This window comes from Poecilia latipinna, unplaced genomic scaffold (assembly GCF_001443285.1).
Source record: "Poecilia latipinna isolate Pla-1442-1.1 unplaced genomic scaffold, P_latipinna-1.0 Scaffold1450, whole genome shotgun sequence".
NCBI lineage: Eukaryota > Metazoa > Chordata > Actinopteri > Cyprinodontiformes > Poeciliidae > Poecilia > Poecilia latipinna.
Genome location: NW_015114066.1, coordinates 74,027 through 91,943, shown reverse-complemented (window position 1 = coordinate 91,943; position 17,917 = coordinate 74,027). Strand labels below are relative to the sequence as shown.

The window sequence follows — 17,917 nt, the reverse complement described above, 5'->3', positions numbered from 1 at the left end:
AAAGAGACCACCCACGGAGGGTGAGAGGGGAATTTTTTTTTATTAGGACGATTTTTCAGCCATATTAAAATTTATGTATTTCACAAAATTGCAAAGGAATCACTTTTCTCTCATCACAAGAGTGACGTGATCAACATCTAAATGTTGCTACTGGAGGAAAAGACAAAGAAGACGACAGGAAGTGGTAGGAGCATGATGGCATGGTGTGTTTTTTGTTTAATGACTTATTGCATGAACAAACTTATTCATGTGTGATTTTAATTGCATTTCTTATTTAATGGTAAAAGCATAATTGAGAAATTCTGTGTTTTTTGTTTGTTTTGTTTGACATTAGGATAATATTGGTAAAGTCTTGCTCATATTTGTAATGGAATCTCAGCTACTGAGGCAACCAAAGTTTTTAGATGATGTTCTGGTCTCCTTTGATTGGAGTAGTTTGGGTAAACTGGTTTCTCCTCGGATTGTTTTCTCTGTTATTGCATATTGTTGTTTAGTGACCGCAACTGTGGTTTGCTCAAGTCCCAAAATCTTAGAAACTGCTTTGTAGTCCTTTCCAGACTGATAGATGTTGGTGACTTCATTGTCGTTTCTTGAAAGTTTTCTGTTGTGAGATCTGTCCGCCTTCTTCATTTCGTCAGATTTTATTAAAGTTATTTCTGTCTTTCTAGGTTCTGGCAGTGACCAAGCCTGTGTGTGGCAATGAAAACTGAACAACATCCACAATGGCAATGGTTATATTTTCACAAATTCACACAGCAGTAGGTTAGTTAGGATATAATTTCTTCCCTTACTAAATGATATAATCATCTGATTACTGCTGTCCTTGTGTTGTCCTTGGTATTAAACTAAATTGAGGATCTGAAATATTTCAGTTCAGCCCAAAAAAAGCAAAAACTTTTTCATAGCTCTGGAAATTATCTAATTTTGAAACATAAACATAGGTTTATTCGTTCCAGGTATTTCAGGTCATAGAGAAACGATAGAGGTGGGATACTTTCTATACACAGGTGTCTTCATTTGAAAGGAGGAAGGTGTTATTTCTCAAATGAATTATTAAACATCCGACCCGCAGGCTGGGATTTATGAGTTCTGAGACACAGAGGCTACAAAGGACAATCAGATCGGCTTCTGCTTTGAAATAAAACAGAATCTGCTGATCTGTTTTCATGAATTCAGCAGTACAGTATGAATGAAAGCTCATCGCAAAAGGCTGGCAGGACTACAACTGTCTCGCCATTTCAAACACAGAAACAAAAGCTAATGACGACGTGAGAGGTTTGCTTTTGAAATTAGACTTAATTTAGTTCCAACACTTAATCCAGGAGTTGTTTTATCACTTGTAACGACAGAACCTTCTGAATTTGGCAGGTTCGCTCTTTTTTGTAACTTGTCCAATAATTAAGCTAATAATGTTGGCGCATAAAAGCTAAATTTAAACTAAAGGAGTAAAGTACATGAAAGATTGAGTTACTACCATGCAGCTATGCAAAGGGATGGTAGGTTCCTAATGCGTGTGGTTGAAATGTTTGTTACCTTGTGGGTGTGTCGGTTGTGGCAGCCATCTTGGAACCCTGCTCAAACCCAGCTGTTTTATAGAAAGAGCTGGAGTTTAATTGGTTGGAGCTTAAAGTAGTTAAAAGAATGAAGTGTTTTCTAAATTGTGCATTTGCATACAGAAAACATCTGCCTGCTATTTTACTATTGATAAATAATTGCTAGTGTTTACATTGTGTATGTGAAAGTTAACTTTGTTTCCTCTTTTTTCCTCACTCTGGAAGGCTGAGGTGATTGGCCGATGTAAATTGATTAGGCGGGGTTTAAACAGTATAAAACTGATGGCTGCCATTTGGTAAATCTGCTGTGTTGCACCAGACTTAATAAACCATCTTTATTTGCTGTACAGCTAAGATCGACTGACTTGTCTTTCCATACCAAAGAAGGGTCATGTTATTGGTGCCAAGCAGAGAAAACGTCTAAGGATATTGTTAAAACAACTAACATTGAGTTGAGACCCGTTCAATATATTACTAAAAACTGGAAGGACCATTTTTAGTAATATAAAAACGGTCCTTAAGGAAAACCACATTTCTTCTGCAGAAATGTGGTTGTGGGAGGAAACAAACTCCTAAATGACCACAATAGGTTTTCACATGAACATTTGGCGCCATTTAAAAGTAACTGTTTCTAACGGTGTTAAAGAACAACAATGGTAGCAGTCAGAGTTATGTTTAATAGTGAAAGAAGGAGCACTTCCACAATGTGAGAGGAACTCGAGGGTTTATGACTGAACAGATGTGTAGTCATAAAACCACCAATCAGTCAGGCGAACCAGAGGAAAAAAAAACTTTAATTTGCAAAACAGCGTAAAAATTGGACTCTAGAGAGATGGAAGACGGGTCATGTGATCTAATGAGCCCAGATTTACCCTCTTCCATACTACCTGGCTCATCGGGGTATCCAAGACAGGCAGATGAAGTGATGAATCCATCATGCATAATTTCTACTGCAGCAGCTATACGATCTGCCGTTGCTGCTTTTGGTTCAGCCACACTGTAAGATCACCTGACTTGAATGATCAGGTTATTTCATCAATAGGCTGTTTCTTCTCTGATGACACGGGAATTTTCCAGGATGACGATGCAGTTTCAATTGGCTGAAAGTGTGAGCAAAAGTTTAGAGCTGAAGTCTATAGAGAATCTTTGTGACGTTCTGGAGAAACTTTGCTCAACGGTTAGCCTCTCCCATCATCAATACAAGAAAAATTAATGCAACACTGGATGGAAATAAATCTTGTGACATTGCATAAACTTATTGAAACAATGCTAAATGAAATATTAGAGCGTGACCTTTCTTTCTCTTTTCTTTTGGCCAGGCAGTGTATATCTGGTGGGATGTTGTCAAGTTATCCGAGATGCATTACAAATGTAAAATTCTCATGTTGTCCACATCTGCATATGACCTGCGCCAGGAATGTCACCCTTCCTCACTCGCATGCTGACTATGCAAACCAGGGATGATGGCGCCTGTCCAGGTCTCACCTCTTTGCCTCTGTTGCTTCTCCCAATATGATTCTCAAGCGCGAGTCGCTCAGGTCTCAAGGTCATTGCGTTTGATGGGATTGTGCTTCTTTGCACGCCCTTGGAGTTTATCCTTCTCGAGCTTCAAGGCGGGACGGGTTGGCCCCTCTCAACGAGGCATTCCGCACAGAGCGAATCCTCCTGCTTCTGTCCCACGGCAACAGCGTAGATCATTCTGAAGGTGACAGAGAGCCTTGTATGGGGATAACAAGGCCTGGGGATGCATGCCGCACCAAACTGTGTGTCACAGCCATGATCTGTGGACAGAGCCGCCCTGTATCGATTGCATCTTTGCCCCTGGGAGACATAAAAATGTGTGCACGCACACCCAGCAGGCGAGGTTATGAGGAATGTTACGAGAAGCTGCAGCAGTGCATAAATCACTCTTATTAATTACAATGATAAAAGCTGAACACTGGGAAAGAAAAATATGATGGGGAGCTGAAACTGGAAGACATTATAAGGCTCACAGGGCTGCAGCAGCTTGAAAAGGCTGCTGTTACTCATTTACGCTCTGTTGGTGCGTTTCTGTATTTTGATGTTCAATAAGACCAACTTGAATACTTGTAAAGGTGAAGCTGCAGTGATCACAGGTCAGGAGGGACATTTGTAGGACTGATGTCTTCCAGTCACATCCAAGGTAACAGCATTCAAGTTAAGAAGCTGGAATTTAAAATATGGTGGCATTGTTTGCACTACCTCTTACAAACATCATTTACTTACCATTGGCAAACCCCACTTTTAATTTGTTCAGTTTAAAGTTGCAGGCGCCACATTGATTTTAACGACATGCTTACACGTGTATCTTGTAAAGTAAAAATCTTTCCACCACGTTTTACTGCTATCGATGCAGGAGCGGCCATTTTGAAAGTCGTAAGTGGAGGTAGTCTGAGCTGGTCTCTCTTTCCTAGCGGGAAATCTGACTTTGGAGGACGATCAAATTGATTTTTCAGACGTAGAAATCAGAATTTCCCAGTTCTGAGTGCAACTGGAACACAGCGTGAGATTTGGATTGAGAAATAAACTCTGGGAAGGATTAGGGTTATGGTCCCTGTGAGCAAGACGCTTGAACCTTCCAGACAAGAATGTCCTCAAAGAAAGTCATATTTTATCAATTCAAACATTATTGAAAATTTCATTTATTTCTATATATATTTTTGTTGGTCTTGGGTAATATTTTAATTTCCTGAGAAGTATATTTTTAGGTTTTCATTAAATGTCAGTGATAATAATCAATATTAGCAGAAATAAGCATCCCTTACTGCAATGAATCCTCTGTATTTAACATATTATTTTTAAAGTTTTGACCAGGATTATTGGAATAAAGGAACATTTACATGATACATCGAAGTATGAAAAATTATCCCAAACAGGACAATGCATATTTTCACCTACACACACAGTTTCCTTCTTGTGCATCACTATGACAGACTGAAAACTGTCCTGCCCCACATTTAATACCAGCACTGCAATTTCCTGAGTAGCAATTACAAAAAGCTGCTATCTGTCTGTTTACAGACTGATAAGCTTTTGCTGTCAGCAGGTAGTTTTTCTCCTTTTAACAGAATGACCGGCTATGGAGGGGAAATGGATCCAAAAATAAACCATAAATCTGGGGAGGGAAATGCACAGCGTCTCCAAAGGGTGTGCAGGTGAAACCACGATAAATCATTTCAGAACTATTTTTCCACTTTTAATGGCATTTATTCTGTATAATTCAGCTTTAAAAAATGTTAGAGGGGAAATATATATTAAAAAGTTGCGACAACCTGCTTGTATTTCATGATTGTACACACCTCTAAGCTAAGACTTAGTCCAGTTTTTTGATTCTGTTTCAGCATTCAGGAAATGTGTGTGAAGACAGACTGTATCTTGTTGCACTCTGACTTCAGTTTTTACTGTATACTGTCATACCTAAGGGAACATTATTTATTAAAGTATAAAAAGTAGCTAAGTTCAACTTAAAACATCTTGCAAAATTATTGATAAATTGACATTCTGTTTTTCTTCATTAATTGCAGGTGGAAACTGCAGTTAATGAAGAATGTGTGTATGTGCATTTCAACAATGAGTTTGTTTTATCCTGGCAAAATAGTTTGCTTCTGACTTCATAATAGTTTGATAATGACTTAATAGTTACTCTGATAAAAGAGGGAAAGGAAACCGGCTCTTTTCCAGAACCAATTCAGAACTAAATCTGTACCAGCCCTGGTTGAGAACAGGAACCTCTTTGGTTCAAACTACTGTCTGCAACCTTTCTGTAGAGCCGCCCCAACTATTAACAAATACCTAAATTACACTACAGTCCAACACCAATCGCTTAAAATAGTCGCCATACTAACCAACAGCAAAAGATCCTGACTCCCAATTGACCGCATGCATGTAAAGCAATAGAAAACTTTTCAAGATTAGCTGTCCGTTGTTGCTACATACTAATGAAGGGGGAGTAAATGCTTTAAATCAACAACTCGATGTCAACTGTTGGGTTTCGGTTGACAAACATTTTTTTTAGTGACTGCATTAATCAGCGTCATTGCTTTTAAACTTGGGGTTTAATTTATCAAACTTTTGTGTAATCAGATTGTGTGGTGCAGATTTTCTACCCAGGTCCCTCTTGTAAAGGAGATATGGATTTCAATGGGATTATACCTGGTTAAATAAATAAATAAATAAATAAATATGAATAACCAGTCTCAACAATAAACTGAATTTGAATGTATACATTAGCAAATTGTATTGAATTGACTCATCTTGTAAATTACCTTGATTCACTATGTGAAGAAACTTTAAAGTTCTGTTTTATTTTATTTTTCATATCTGTTGCTTTTGTGCCCCCATTCCTTCATGCCGCCCTGGACAACTGCCCATGTGACCCACATTGGAAAAAATCACCGCTGGATGAGCTTCATGCTGCTTTTTAGTTGGTGACTAGAGGAAATATTAAACGTACTGCCAACGTTACACGAATAACCAAGACGGCAGTGGCACACAGCAGAGTCGTGTGAAGCTCAGGACTGTGTGCGTGTGCGCGCGCGTGTGTGGGAGTGTTGAAGTGGGAGTTGAGGGGGCTACAGTATGAGAAGTAACGTCGCTGGAGGAGCAGATGTGACGGCCGAACTGTTGGAAGCAGATGTTAACTAGCGGAGGAGACGTTAACGGGAATAACCGGATTATGAGGATTTGAGGAGGAGAAGTCGCCTGAACCCGGTGTCAAACATACACACACACAGCGGGGAGGATTAAGTTCCGGGCGCCGTCGCTCCTCTCACCGCGCTCCGGGGGTCTGTCATGGGCATCGACCGGCGGCGGAGAGCCTCCCTGGCTCTCACCTTGAACTTCCTGGCGCTGTTCCTGGCCGTGTCGGCTCTCACCACCAGCTACTGGTGCGAGGGCACGCGTAAGGTGGTGAAGCCGTTCTGCACCGGTCTGGTGACCACCAAGCAGGCGTTCTGCATCATGTTCAACAGCTCCAACATCAACGACACGCGGCTGGTGCAGTACATATGGGAGACCGGCGAGGACAAGTACGTGATGAGGAAGTTTCACACCGGCATCTGGTTCTCCTGCGAGCAGAACGTCAACATGACCGGTGAGTTCCGCCGGAAAGGCGAGGGGGACCGCGCGCGCGGAGCGGTGCGTCACGGAGAGCCCGGCACATGCAGAAGGGGACGGAGTCAGAGTTGTTAGATAGGATTTTAATCAAAACAGGTTTGATCAGCCACACCTCTGACGGGATTTAGAGAATAATCCGAGAAAATGCCTCTGCAAATAGATGGAAATATTACAGTTTAAAGTCTGCTTCTCAGTGTGGTGCTGCGGGTCATCCAGCGGAAATGTGGCGGAGCAAATTGTTTGGAATTTTATTAAAAAGAATAAAATAAAATAAGCTGATATAAAACTTAGAAGACAACATAAAACTATATATATAAAAAAAAACAAGCAAACGAGACAACCTACTTATCTCCTTCATGCATAGTGGTCACTGACGTGTGTGCGCGCGTGTGCGTCTGTGTGTGTATTTGTGGGTTATCTGGGTATAAACCACCTTACTTGATTGTAGTGTCCATCTGTACAAAGCCTCCTATTGGAAAACCAGTGTAAGTGCACAAGAACCACCCCAGACATTCAAGGCTGCTGGTCATCAGAACTGATAACATGTTGGGAATTTATTGGCTGTTCTGACATATGAGAGAAGGACTAGTATAATTATTTCATTTTCAAGGTGTTGATAATATCTCACAGTATAACAGCTATTAATCTTCTCCTCCTTAGGATATCATGCAGCACTGGTCCATCGTTCTTTAAAATCAACGTAACCCATTCTAGTGTAAAGATACAGAAAGCTGAAATAGTTGAAGTTGATAAGGAAGCTCAAGATTTTCCACTTTACAGACAATGGGCAAAAGAAAGCATAATATAAAATACTGAAAGTTGAAAATGAACAATATTATTTTGTTGTTTGTCATTAAATTATGTTGGAAAATACACTGTAAAACTGGAAAGACAATTTAAAACACACAAAAACATTTGTTCACATGGAAATTTATTTATTTTTTCTGAAAAGTATACTCTACAGCTGTTTTTAGTGATAGGATTGGACACATTTTAGAAAACACATCAATGTAAGAGCCAAGTGGCTCTTTATTCTTATTCAGCACCTATTTCAAAGTGGGTTATCTGCTGTTTTTTCTGTCTTCTTCCCTATTGTGTGGAAATCCTCCACTGATGACTTACAGGACAGTTCCTCAGAGGTGCTGGACCTCCAGCTGTGATTCTGACATTACAGAAAAAAAAACATTTGTATCTTCAGAACACCATAGGAGCATTTTGTGTGTGCTGACTCTGTTTCTGTGCTACAGACTTCCTCAAAAACGGAGGATGGAGGCGGAAAGCAAATCTCTTGACAAATTGGATCATTCCGAGATTTCTTCTTCTTCTTCTTTTTATTTATTTATTCATTTATTTTTTTATTTTCATGTCACAGTTTTATCCCCTCAAAGTCCACCTTTAGCTCTCTCTCTGTCGCAGTCTGGGAAAATGCTGGAATACAGATGAGGTCCCATTTTTATTTATCAGTGAGGTGCAGGGGTGGCTGTGCTGTCACCGGGTGTCAATTAAATGTCTCATTTACATTGTTTTTCAGGTGAAAAATGCCGGAGTTTCATTTATGTGGCGCCGGCGAACGAAAGAGGTGAGGATATATAGACACATTTTGAGTTTGATGGGAAAATTCAGACCCAGTTAATGTGTGCGTAAGACCTTGAATGGGTGAGACACAGGATGTCTCTGCCGGCTTTATTCAGAGGCTGGATTTATTGCGCGTTCTTCTTTAAATGACACGAGTTCAGACAGCTTTTATCAAAAGGATCTATGAGCATTACTCAAACTACTCTCACAGATTCTGCTCTTAAAAAAACGCATGGATTTACACTGACATTACTACACATACAGAGGTGGAAGGACGAAAAGGAGCTAACCACTTACTACAATTTTTTTGTAGAAAAACCTCACAATTATACACTTGTTTTTGTTGGACTCTTGTATAAATTCCAACAAAAATCCATTGTGGTTTTTGATATGATGTGACAAAATGTGAATTGTAACTTTCCCTTCACCAAACTGTTGATTATAATTGGACTTTAAGGCAGAAAATCTGAAAGCTGGAGGTGTAACATTGTTCCAGGTTATAAGTCTTAGTGTTAAACAGCGCAGCAGCATCTTTTGGGAGAAGGACTATAGACGTCACAGTTACAGAAGAAGCTTGTTGCTATAGTAATTTTTACAGAACCCAGTTGATGAGGCTAAAGAGCAACATAGTTTTCATCTTAAGGAGGCTGGTGTATGCTTTGGATAAAATTTAATAGCTGTGCCTTTCAGTAAAATGTGACCATGTAAATTTAGCCTTTGTAGTTATACTGTCCTCATTAATCCTAATGAAAGACTCTGTGCGCTGCCTTTTTTCACGGCTGAATGCCTCTGGCTTTTTAGCCTCACTTTAAAAAAAAAAAAAATCTAATTGTTCTGTTGTCTGGACGCTAGCTTATGTCGCTGCTAGTTGACCACGCCTCGTAGAACTCCAACATGTTGCTCAGAATTGGTCAAAAACAAAAGCACAGCAGTTTTTGTAGGTGAACGTGATGCAAAAGATTGATCCGTTTATCAAGGGGAAAAGCATGTTTCCTGAAGACCACGAAGTGGGTTCAAGCTACTTTGACTTTCTTAAAGAGATCTGACTGAACTAAACCTGACAGCAGCAGCAGCTTAAACCTGGCATCTCTGTGCTGTTTTCAATCTTCTTTATGCCAAATGATCTGCAAAAGTAAACATGACTCAATGCAGCAGATGTAGATTCCTTAAATGCCAAGGTTAGAATGTGCAACACTGAACTCTTAAAAACTAGACAAGTGAGTGAAAACATAAATGTTTGGACACAACATGTTGCATTTTGAAGGACATGAAGAGCTTCGTGCTTATGATAAAGAGATTGTTACAGACAAGTATTACAGCTTTTCATAGTCTTAATCCAGACAAATAATCTGCTCTAGATCCATCGTAAATTAGCATTGTGATGGAGTCAGGTGCGAAGTGAACCAACTTTGACACTGAAATTTCCGATGAACTGATCCTGCTCCGCTCTTCAAACACCCAACACTTAATGCATCTGTAAAGGTTACTGCTATTTCCATCGCCTCCCTCCACCAAATAAAATTAAACATCACAACTGATTGGAGCCAAAAACAAACACGGTTTCCCTGCTGTAAAAAGAAAATCACTAAATTTCTAAACAACTTGAAAATCTGTAACCAGGCAACTAACGGTTTACTTCTCTCTGCAGCATAAACTGGCTCCAACCGAGAACTCTATGAAACAACAGTTTGGGTGAAAAGCCCAATCAGTGGTAGAGCACTTGTTGTACATCTGAGTGCTAAAGTCTCTAGTTGTGATTACATTTACATATCATGGTACATGTTCATGGAGGGCACTTAATTAAATGCTTTTGATTGCAGATAGATTTTGTAGAATGTCTTTAAATATGCTGCGGTAACTGCACTTAATACTTTCTATTTGTCCATTTTACAGGTATTTATTTTATAAAATACTATAAAATCACTTGTGTAGAACTTTCTGGGATGTTTATGGCAACAGGCTTTTTGTTTCTATTTACCTGCTAATATCTCCTCGCATTTATCGTATCATTTATCTCGATAAATTTCTTAACATTATAAAAAGTTTTGATTTATCAGTGTGACAACGAATTCTAGTTAATGAGTCTTAAAACCAATTAAAATCTGTCAGCTTTACGAGTTTCTCCGTTGTTTTTTTTATCTTTTTTTTTAACTTACTCTGGAGTTTAGTGTTAAAAATCATACTTTTTATATATAACTTTTTGCAACTGGCATCCTAAAGAGTCGTATTTACAAATGGGTGCGTTTTTAAAGAGCAGTATTTGTGGAGCTGTGATTGCTGTGCCTCTCCATCACAGCCATACAGTTACCTAAAAAAAAAAAAAAAGCTGTAAATAGATCTTGTTGTAACTTTTACCATTATCACAACAGCACCACAAAATATGGTGATAAAACTTTAATCGCCCATCCCTACGGATCCAGCCAGACTCAGGACGGGCTGCGTTTCCTTACACATCGCTCTGAGTGTCCTCCCTCTGTCTGTGAAGGTTAATAATATGGGTGAAGGGGGTCACTGATCCACCTTTCTCCTCTCATCACTTCTCCTCATCCATCCTCGCATCCTTCCCTGTCCCCTGTCTTCATCCGTGTTTGAGGATGTTTTCCCTCACCCCCTGCCTCCCTCTTCCTCACCCTCCCACCATCCACTCAACCCCCCACCGTGTGGATGTCGGCTTGTTATTTGTCTTTGTGGTTCCTTCGTACTAACCTCCTGTCTCCATAGGAGTGCTGTGGCTGTGCATCGTTGCAGAGTGCCTGTACATCCTGCTGCTGGCCACTGGGGGCATCCTCATGTCTTTAGAAGTTTGTCACATCGGCAACGTCATTGACGGCCTGAAGCTCAACGCCTTCGCTGCCATCTTCACCGTGCTCTCAGGTAACCAGGTTGTCATGGTTGCGATACGGTTGAGCTTGAAATAATGAGTTTATCTACTCGTTCTGTAATCAACTTGGTATTACTCTGATCAGAGACGGGTGACGTGGACTTAGAATTTTATCACGATATTTTGTAATATGATTGCTATAGCAAGAAAATAGATGACAAAAAACAGTTTATTTCCACTTTTTTAGATAACTGCGTAATGTAATATTCATAGCACCACAAACTGCTCTTTAAAAACATTCCTGTTTCAAATAATATTCTTAAAGGCACCACATACTCAAAGAAGTGACATATCTCTAAGCTGCACATAAAGACTTCACTGATTTACTGATATCCATTGATGCTCTTGCAAAAAGAAAAAAAAAACGTGAGAAAACAGTATAAACAAACATTTTTAGTCAGTTGAACTGAAATTCTTATCATGGCAAGAATGTTTTTCATGATAAATGATAAAAGATATGATAAATGTTCACTCTATTACGACATATTAAGAAAGAAAACACAACATAGACATTTTTCTTTCATTCCTGAAAAATATCTAAACTATATCGGCATTTGTTTCGTGTGTTCTGATGATAGCGAGTTGCATTTCTCTCAAAAAGGAAGAGTTGCATTAAGGACACATGAGACGTAAACACAAGTTGAGGTGATTTGATTCGCCTCTCAACCAAAATTAAGTCGGATTTGTTGCTTTGATCCAGCAGAATGAAAATTGTTGCAACACAACACTCTCAGGATGCGGCCGAGGAAATCATGTGACTCAGTAAAATGATTTTTAAATTACTAAAAACCTTTTTTTTTTCCACTGGAACCTTCCATAAATTGATAAAATAACTTTTTCTCATGTCATGGAAACAGTAAAATCTGACAAACTTGCCACACAGCACATATGCTCACTGGTCTTTTAATACCTTAGTAATAAGAAGATTGCTTTCTTCTAGATTATAGTTTGTATAAAGGTCGTTAGAATAATGACTTTTATGGCAATAACATAGCTTAACTATGGTGAAATGTTTGAGGAAATGGTTAAAACATACTGGTTAGCTCCATGTTTAACCCACATGAGAATAAATGTAATGCTTCTTCAGGAATGAGACACACGACTGTGAATTAAACTGCACTCAGTGTTTAACCTGCAACACTTGTTGCTGATCTCCGAGATGTTCACAAGTCATTTTAGTCAAATCTCTAATAACTAAAATCAGCATTTCAAAAGCATTGCTGTAGGACTGACATTCAGAGCGTTGCGATTTCTTTCCAATAATCAGTTAACACATGAACATGTCACAGCATGGCTGTATCTCTGCAGACACTTTTGTCAGGGGAAAAATAAACCACGTTCCAATTCCATCTGTTTTGGCTTCTGCTGCAGAACCAGCGAGCGTTTAACTCTGCCTCCCCTGCCGGCGCTGATCCAGTCACACAGTCGGGCCAGCCGCAGCCCCACAGCCCCTTAGAAGATTTCCTGCTAGTTTACAGTCTGCCTCCACCTCTCAGCGGAGGAATTAACAATGACCTTCTCTATAATCCACTCTGTGAAAGTGATGCTGAGCTCCCGTCTCTGAGCTGTGAATCAGCAGTGAAAGATACGCGTCTCCACGGCGGCGACTCGCTGCGTTTCACTCACTTGACAGGTCAGATTTAGGAAGGCTGTAAAAAGAGTCATTTTCTGAAGAGCTGTTCTCATTTTACACTGGGGTCAGTCCTCAAAGCCAGCTAAATTCAGGCCTTAAAAATAAGGATTATACTCACTCATAATGTTGGAACAGTGTAAATTATAACCCGTCTTCAAAATAACGTTCTGACTTAATGTTTTCACACCTGATAGTCTGGTAGACTTGGTTCGATTGGGGACCAAATTTTTAGCTACTCTTTCCACTTTCACACTGCACTGTGTCAAACAATTAAAAACTAAGTAAAAAAACCCGTTCCCCTCCTCGCCTGTGGTGGCGCTGCACCAAGAACCACTTAAGGAAACGACATGAAAACCTCAGAAGAAAACACTGAGCGGAACTTCCTTTTTTCGCAAAATGTAAAAAACTGGAGTAGCGTGAGATTTTAGTGGTTGTATGATTTCTCATTTGTCCTTTGCCATTTCTCCCATTAGTGCTACACGCTCACGTTTGTTTTGGTTGTATTTACCCAGAATGCCCTGCATCATAGTTTGTTTTCTGCTTTTAGAGCAGTCTTCTGTCTGCTTTGCATATTGTGAATGCAAGCAGTAAACATTACATTGTGTCAAATTGTCAAAATCATCATTATACATCAAATATGTTGCTCAACTTTCTGTTTACTGCTAATCAAAGGCAGCTCTAAACAGGTGCGTCAATTTAGCTTTAGCTTTCCAGCGTTTCAACTGTTTACAAACTTTCTGGGAGTTTCTCTTTCTTGGGTGTGGCTAATCCAAACAGGGCTAAGTATTTACAGAAATGCATGGAGGATGGTAGCTGTAACATGAAGCTAGAGCTTCTCTAGCTAGCTAAATAGTATCTCATCAAACAGCCAGATGTCTCCTCCGTCTCATCAAACTGGGCCTTGAAATTGGACATACGCCTTTACGCCGCTCAAATGGCGCCTCACTTTCATCACAATCTGGTCAAACATGAAATACTTCAAGATATTTCTCCACCAGCTGTCGCCGTCTTCGATATCATTATATCATAACACAGAGCTGTCGGCCATCCTTCACTCCTACTCTTGTGCTTGAAGACGATTTGTCTTTTCATTCGGAGCTGACAGGGCTTGAACTCGGCGTCTCTGAGTTATACTCTCATGGTTGTGCTTTGGTGTTTTGTAGCTGCTCTAGCCAGTCGTCTGGAGAAAAGGAGGAGGCGAAACCCCTGAAGGTTCGTGTTGTTTCTGTCCTGCTGGAGAGCGAAAATCATGTTGTCGGTTCGCTGTTTAAGATCTGTCACCGTGTGTTGCCTTCTAAACAGCTTCCCAGGCTAAGCTGACAACATTGCAGAGGCTTTAGTGCACTTGTAAAATGTTTGAATTAAGCAAAGGCTTCCAGAAGCCGTTTCCTTTTTTTAATGGGATGAGTAGCAGGAGATAGACTATGGTAATGAGGTCTGGAGGAAAAATACAAGGGCGCAAATTAAAGTTTATTGCTGTTGTCAATCATGCATGATATGATAAGAAGGCATCTGAGCTTTTTCTTTTTTTTTTTTTTGGTGAGGTGACGATGGCAGAGGAACAAGAAGATCATTTTTTACGATATGTAGAAGCTGGAGCCCATTAGAGCTATGAGTCAGGTTCTAATTTTAACAGCAAAATGTAATCTTGGTAGAAAAAACAAAAGCACGATGTTTTGGGGGTTTTTTTACCCACAAAGATTTAATGTGACAGTAGCAGGAACCATACGCTACCATCTATGACTATTAGAATCTCGGGTAAAATGCGTTAAAATAAATGGTTGCTATGGAGACCTGGTGACCAACATGCCATTCTTTGATCTGGTTTTGGTGACAATGTGCCAGATCCATAAGGACGGATCTATGCATTCTAGATCTATGCCGTGCGCTCTGAACAACGTCATGCTTTATTGTTTATTTTACATTATATTTATAATTCCTAATCACACTTTCTGGACTATTTGAACAGTTTGCTGCAGTTTATTCTCTACATGTTTGACCATGTTTTTGTTTTTGTTTGTTTTATCAGTTTCTTATTCATGTTCTACTCCTAATTGCGATGAGTGAACAAATTAAAGTCCATGTTTGATCGAGCCTGTGAATCTACTGTTGTGATGTACTGGTGCAGAGTTGTCAGATTTTGTTATTCACTGGATTTATAAGAATCATTAAGAATCATTTTGAGTCAATTCAGCTCTGTTTTTCTGTATCGGATTGTATCGGCCTATACTGAACCTCAGATATCGGTATCGGAAGTAAAAGAGTAGATTGGTGCTTCCATAGTCTTCCCATCCACTAAAGTCCGACTAAACTAAGGTTTTTGGTGGAAAAGTGTATCCTAACTTGATACAGGTTCTGCCCAGACCCTGAACCAGCTAATGTGCTTTCTAGTTTCAACTGTTTGACAGTATCCCCAAAGGACGTTCCCAAATAAGACGGTATTGTAGCAGCAGAGAGAGAAAGAGACACTTCTGCAGAGCTTTTCCACCACACTCTGCAAAATGAGTCACCCACTCATGAACCTCTGGGAATCCCATGATTAGACTGCAAATACAAGTGACTCACTTAAGTGCAAAGGGGAAAATACAATTGAGAGATCTTTCCCAACACGCATCGGGATGAGTAGTTCCTCAGGTCCAATCAGTTTTCAGCCTGGAACGGAGCCTGCTGCTTTGATCGCTCTGTCGATTGCAGTTCGGAGACCATTTGTCACGTTTTTGAGTCACTTCGGTTTGTAACCTGCTAAATGTAAAATACTTAACTTCAACCGAGCATAACAGGAGGACGCCACTCTTCCACGTTCATGAATACACATGGAGGCAGTGAGGAGAGCTTCTTGCACATGTGAGGGCGGCTCGTGTTGAAGATTTGGAGGTAATTATTCTCCAAATGAAGTCTTGCAAAAGGACTCCTTGAACATTCTCACATCTTGTCACGTTCCAACCACTAAATTCATGTTTTTGTATTTTGTGTATTTTGTTTTACGACCCACACAAAGTAATGCCTAGTTATGGAAAAATAGGTAAAAGAAATCCTGTTTAAACTTTGGTATAACTGGAAATCTGAAAGGTGTAGCATTCAGTTGTCATCGGTCATTCTAAATGCTATACAGACCAATAAACCACTGATTTTACCTCATGATGAAGGATTCTGCTTTAGGCACTAGATGCTCTCACTGTGTTAGTCCTAGTTTTCTGACGCTGTTTAAGACAAACACCCCCACAGCATGATGCTGCCAACATTATGTTTCTTATGTGTTTTTCAGCTTTACAGTTTGGTCAGTTCAGCTCAATTTATTCTGATCATGAAAAAAATAAGATTATTTAAAGGCTCTTTATGAGGAAGTCCAAATAATTTCCAGTGACGTGTTTCTACTCCGGATGATGAGTGATTGACAGCACTAAGACCCTTCTCTTGGGTCTGATTGGTTGTTTCTGGCTGACTGGTGTATTTCTGTAGTTACTACTGGGAGCACTGGGAAAAGGTAGACAGAGGAGCTTGATTTTTTTTTATTTTTCACAGATTATTAGTCTCATTACACCGTCACAACACAATGATAATTTTAACAAATATGTGAAAAGCATATGTTTTCATAAAAGTTAGGTACTACAGATTTAATGCAAATGCACACCACACTTTTCAGATTTCATTTAGCAATAAAAAAAGAGAGCTGTGTATCATTTCCCTTCCTGTTCACAATTATACATTGCTTTCTGCTGTCATAGCCTGCAAAATTTCAGTAAAACACAATGGAGGCTGTCATTATTTTTGACAAATTGGAATCACAAGATCATAATTTCTCTTAGTTTGATACCATAATGTGACATAGAAGTTTTTTTTGTTTTTTTTTACTACCCAGCAGACTGAACCTTAGAAAATACACAATTTGTTTCTGTGTATGTATAAATTTGTCAGTATGTATGACTGGCAGACAGGTCAGCGTTCATAGTGTGGCCAAATGTCTGCAGCCTTCCAGATAATCATCTAATCCATTTGTTTTGTTCGAAACAACATCGGTAATTGTGTCAAATCATTTGTTTTGACTTTGCTGCCATCTAGTGGTCGATCAAAAAAAACAAAAAACACACTGGGAAACTAAAGCGGCGTCTTCTGGAGGCGCAAAGGAGAATTAGTAGCAGTGTCACGTACCTGACGCTGGATGTATGTATGTTATGTATGTGCTTTATCGCACACAGAGTGACATTCATCCACTTCAGAAGGAATGATTGTGAAGAAAACATCCTTCCTCCCCACATGCAGGGACAAGAAATGTGTCATTCATCCCGAGGCAAAGCCTTCCCTCATCTACATGGCATTATGACAACGTTGTACCAGGATATTTTAAAATGAAACATGAGCATTGATAGGCAGGAGATGGGAATGTAGGTGTTTGCTGCTGAATCTGTTCAGTGGAGGGATTTGGCGGAGGGAGGGGAAGGAGCTTATGCGGTAATCGGATTGGGAGGCTCCAGTTGTTTTCACACTTGTCCTCCGCAGGCGTTCAATGGTTCGTGTAAGGAAAGCGAAAATTAAAAAATAAAAAATACAAATGACACAAAGAAAGAAGGTCATTTTGTGGCTTCTTTCTCACATTTCCAGATTTATTTCACAAGCGATCTGAAAAAACGTGACATTAATTTATATTTTCAGCCCCCCTGTTAAAGTTGACACTCCCCGATAAAGTCCAGTGCAGCTGACTTCAGTCTTCAGTAGTTGCGTTTATGAAAGAGAAGCAAGCATTTTTCAGGGCAAAATGAATCGTAGCTGAACATAGAGAACACCAGTAGCCTACACGCTACTTGTTAACAAGCTAACTTAACCTGCATCCAACAGTTTTACTCAACTCAGTCTGTTAGTTTGGGGGAAAACCTGTGAAAAGTTCTTTGCATTTTGCTGGTTTGCTGCCGTGATTCTAACACACCTGCAGCAGCAGCAAGTCTCCTTCACAGGTGTAAACCCAGCGCGAGCGTCTAGAGCTCATGTTGCGTTTAAAGGCGGCTCGGAAAAACAGGTTACCACATGTTATCAATGGATTAAACAGTTCTGACTGCTGATAAAAGTGACAGAGGACACAGATATGTGAAGTGCGGAATCCCCTACTGTATCAAATTGACATAGGACTAACAGAGAGTTGGCCAT

General features: G+C 39.8%; 1 protein-coding gene across 1 annotated transcript in view; it reads left to right on the top strand.

Moving 5' to 3' along the window:
• The first annotated feature begins 6,008 nt into the window (after positions 1 to 6,008).
• The window catches only part of gsg1l2b (gsg1-like 2b), an 18,169-nt gene continuing 6,260 nt past the window's right edge, over positions 6,009 to 17,917 (top strand). Inside the window, exons 1-3 of the mRNA XM_015057256.1 lie at positions 6,009 to 6,666; positions 8,221 to 8,268; positions 10,986 to 11,138. Coding sequence (XP_014912742.1) covers positions 6,366 to 6,666; positions 8,221 to 8,268; positions 10,986 to 11,138 — 502 coding nt within the window. The 5' untranslated portion in view covers positions 6,009 to 6,365. The remainder of the gene's footprint in view (positions 6,667 to 8,220; positions 8,269 to 10,985; positions 11,139 to 17,917) is intronic.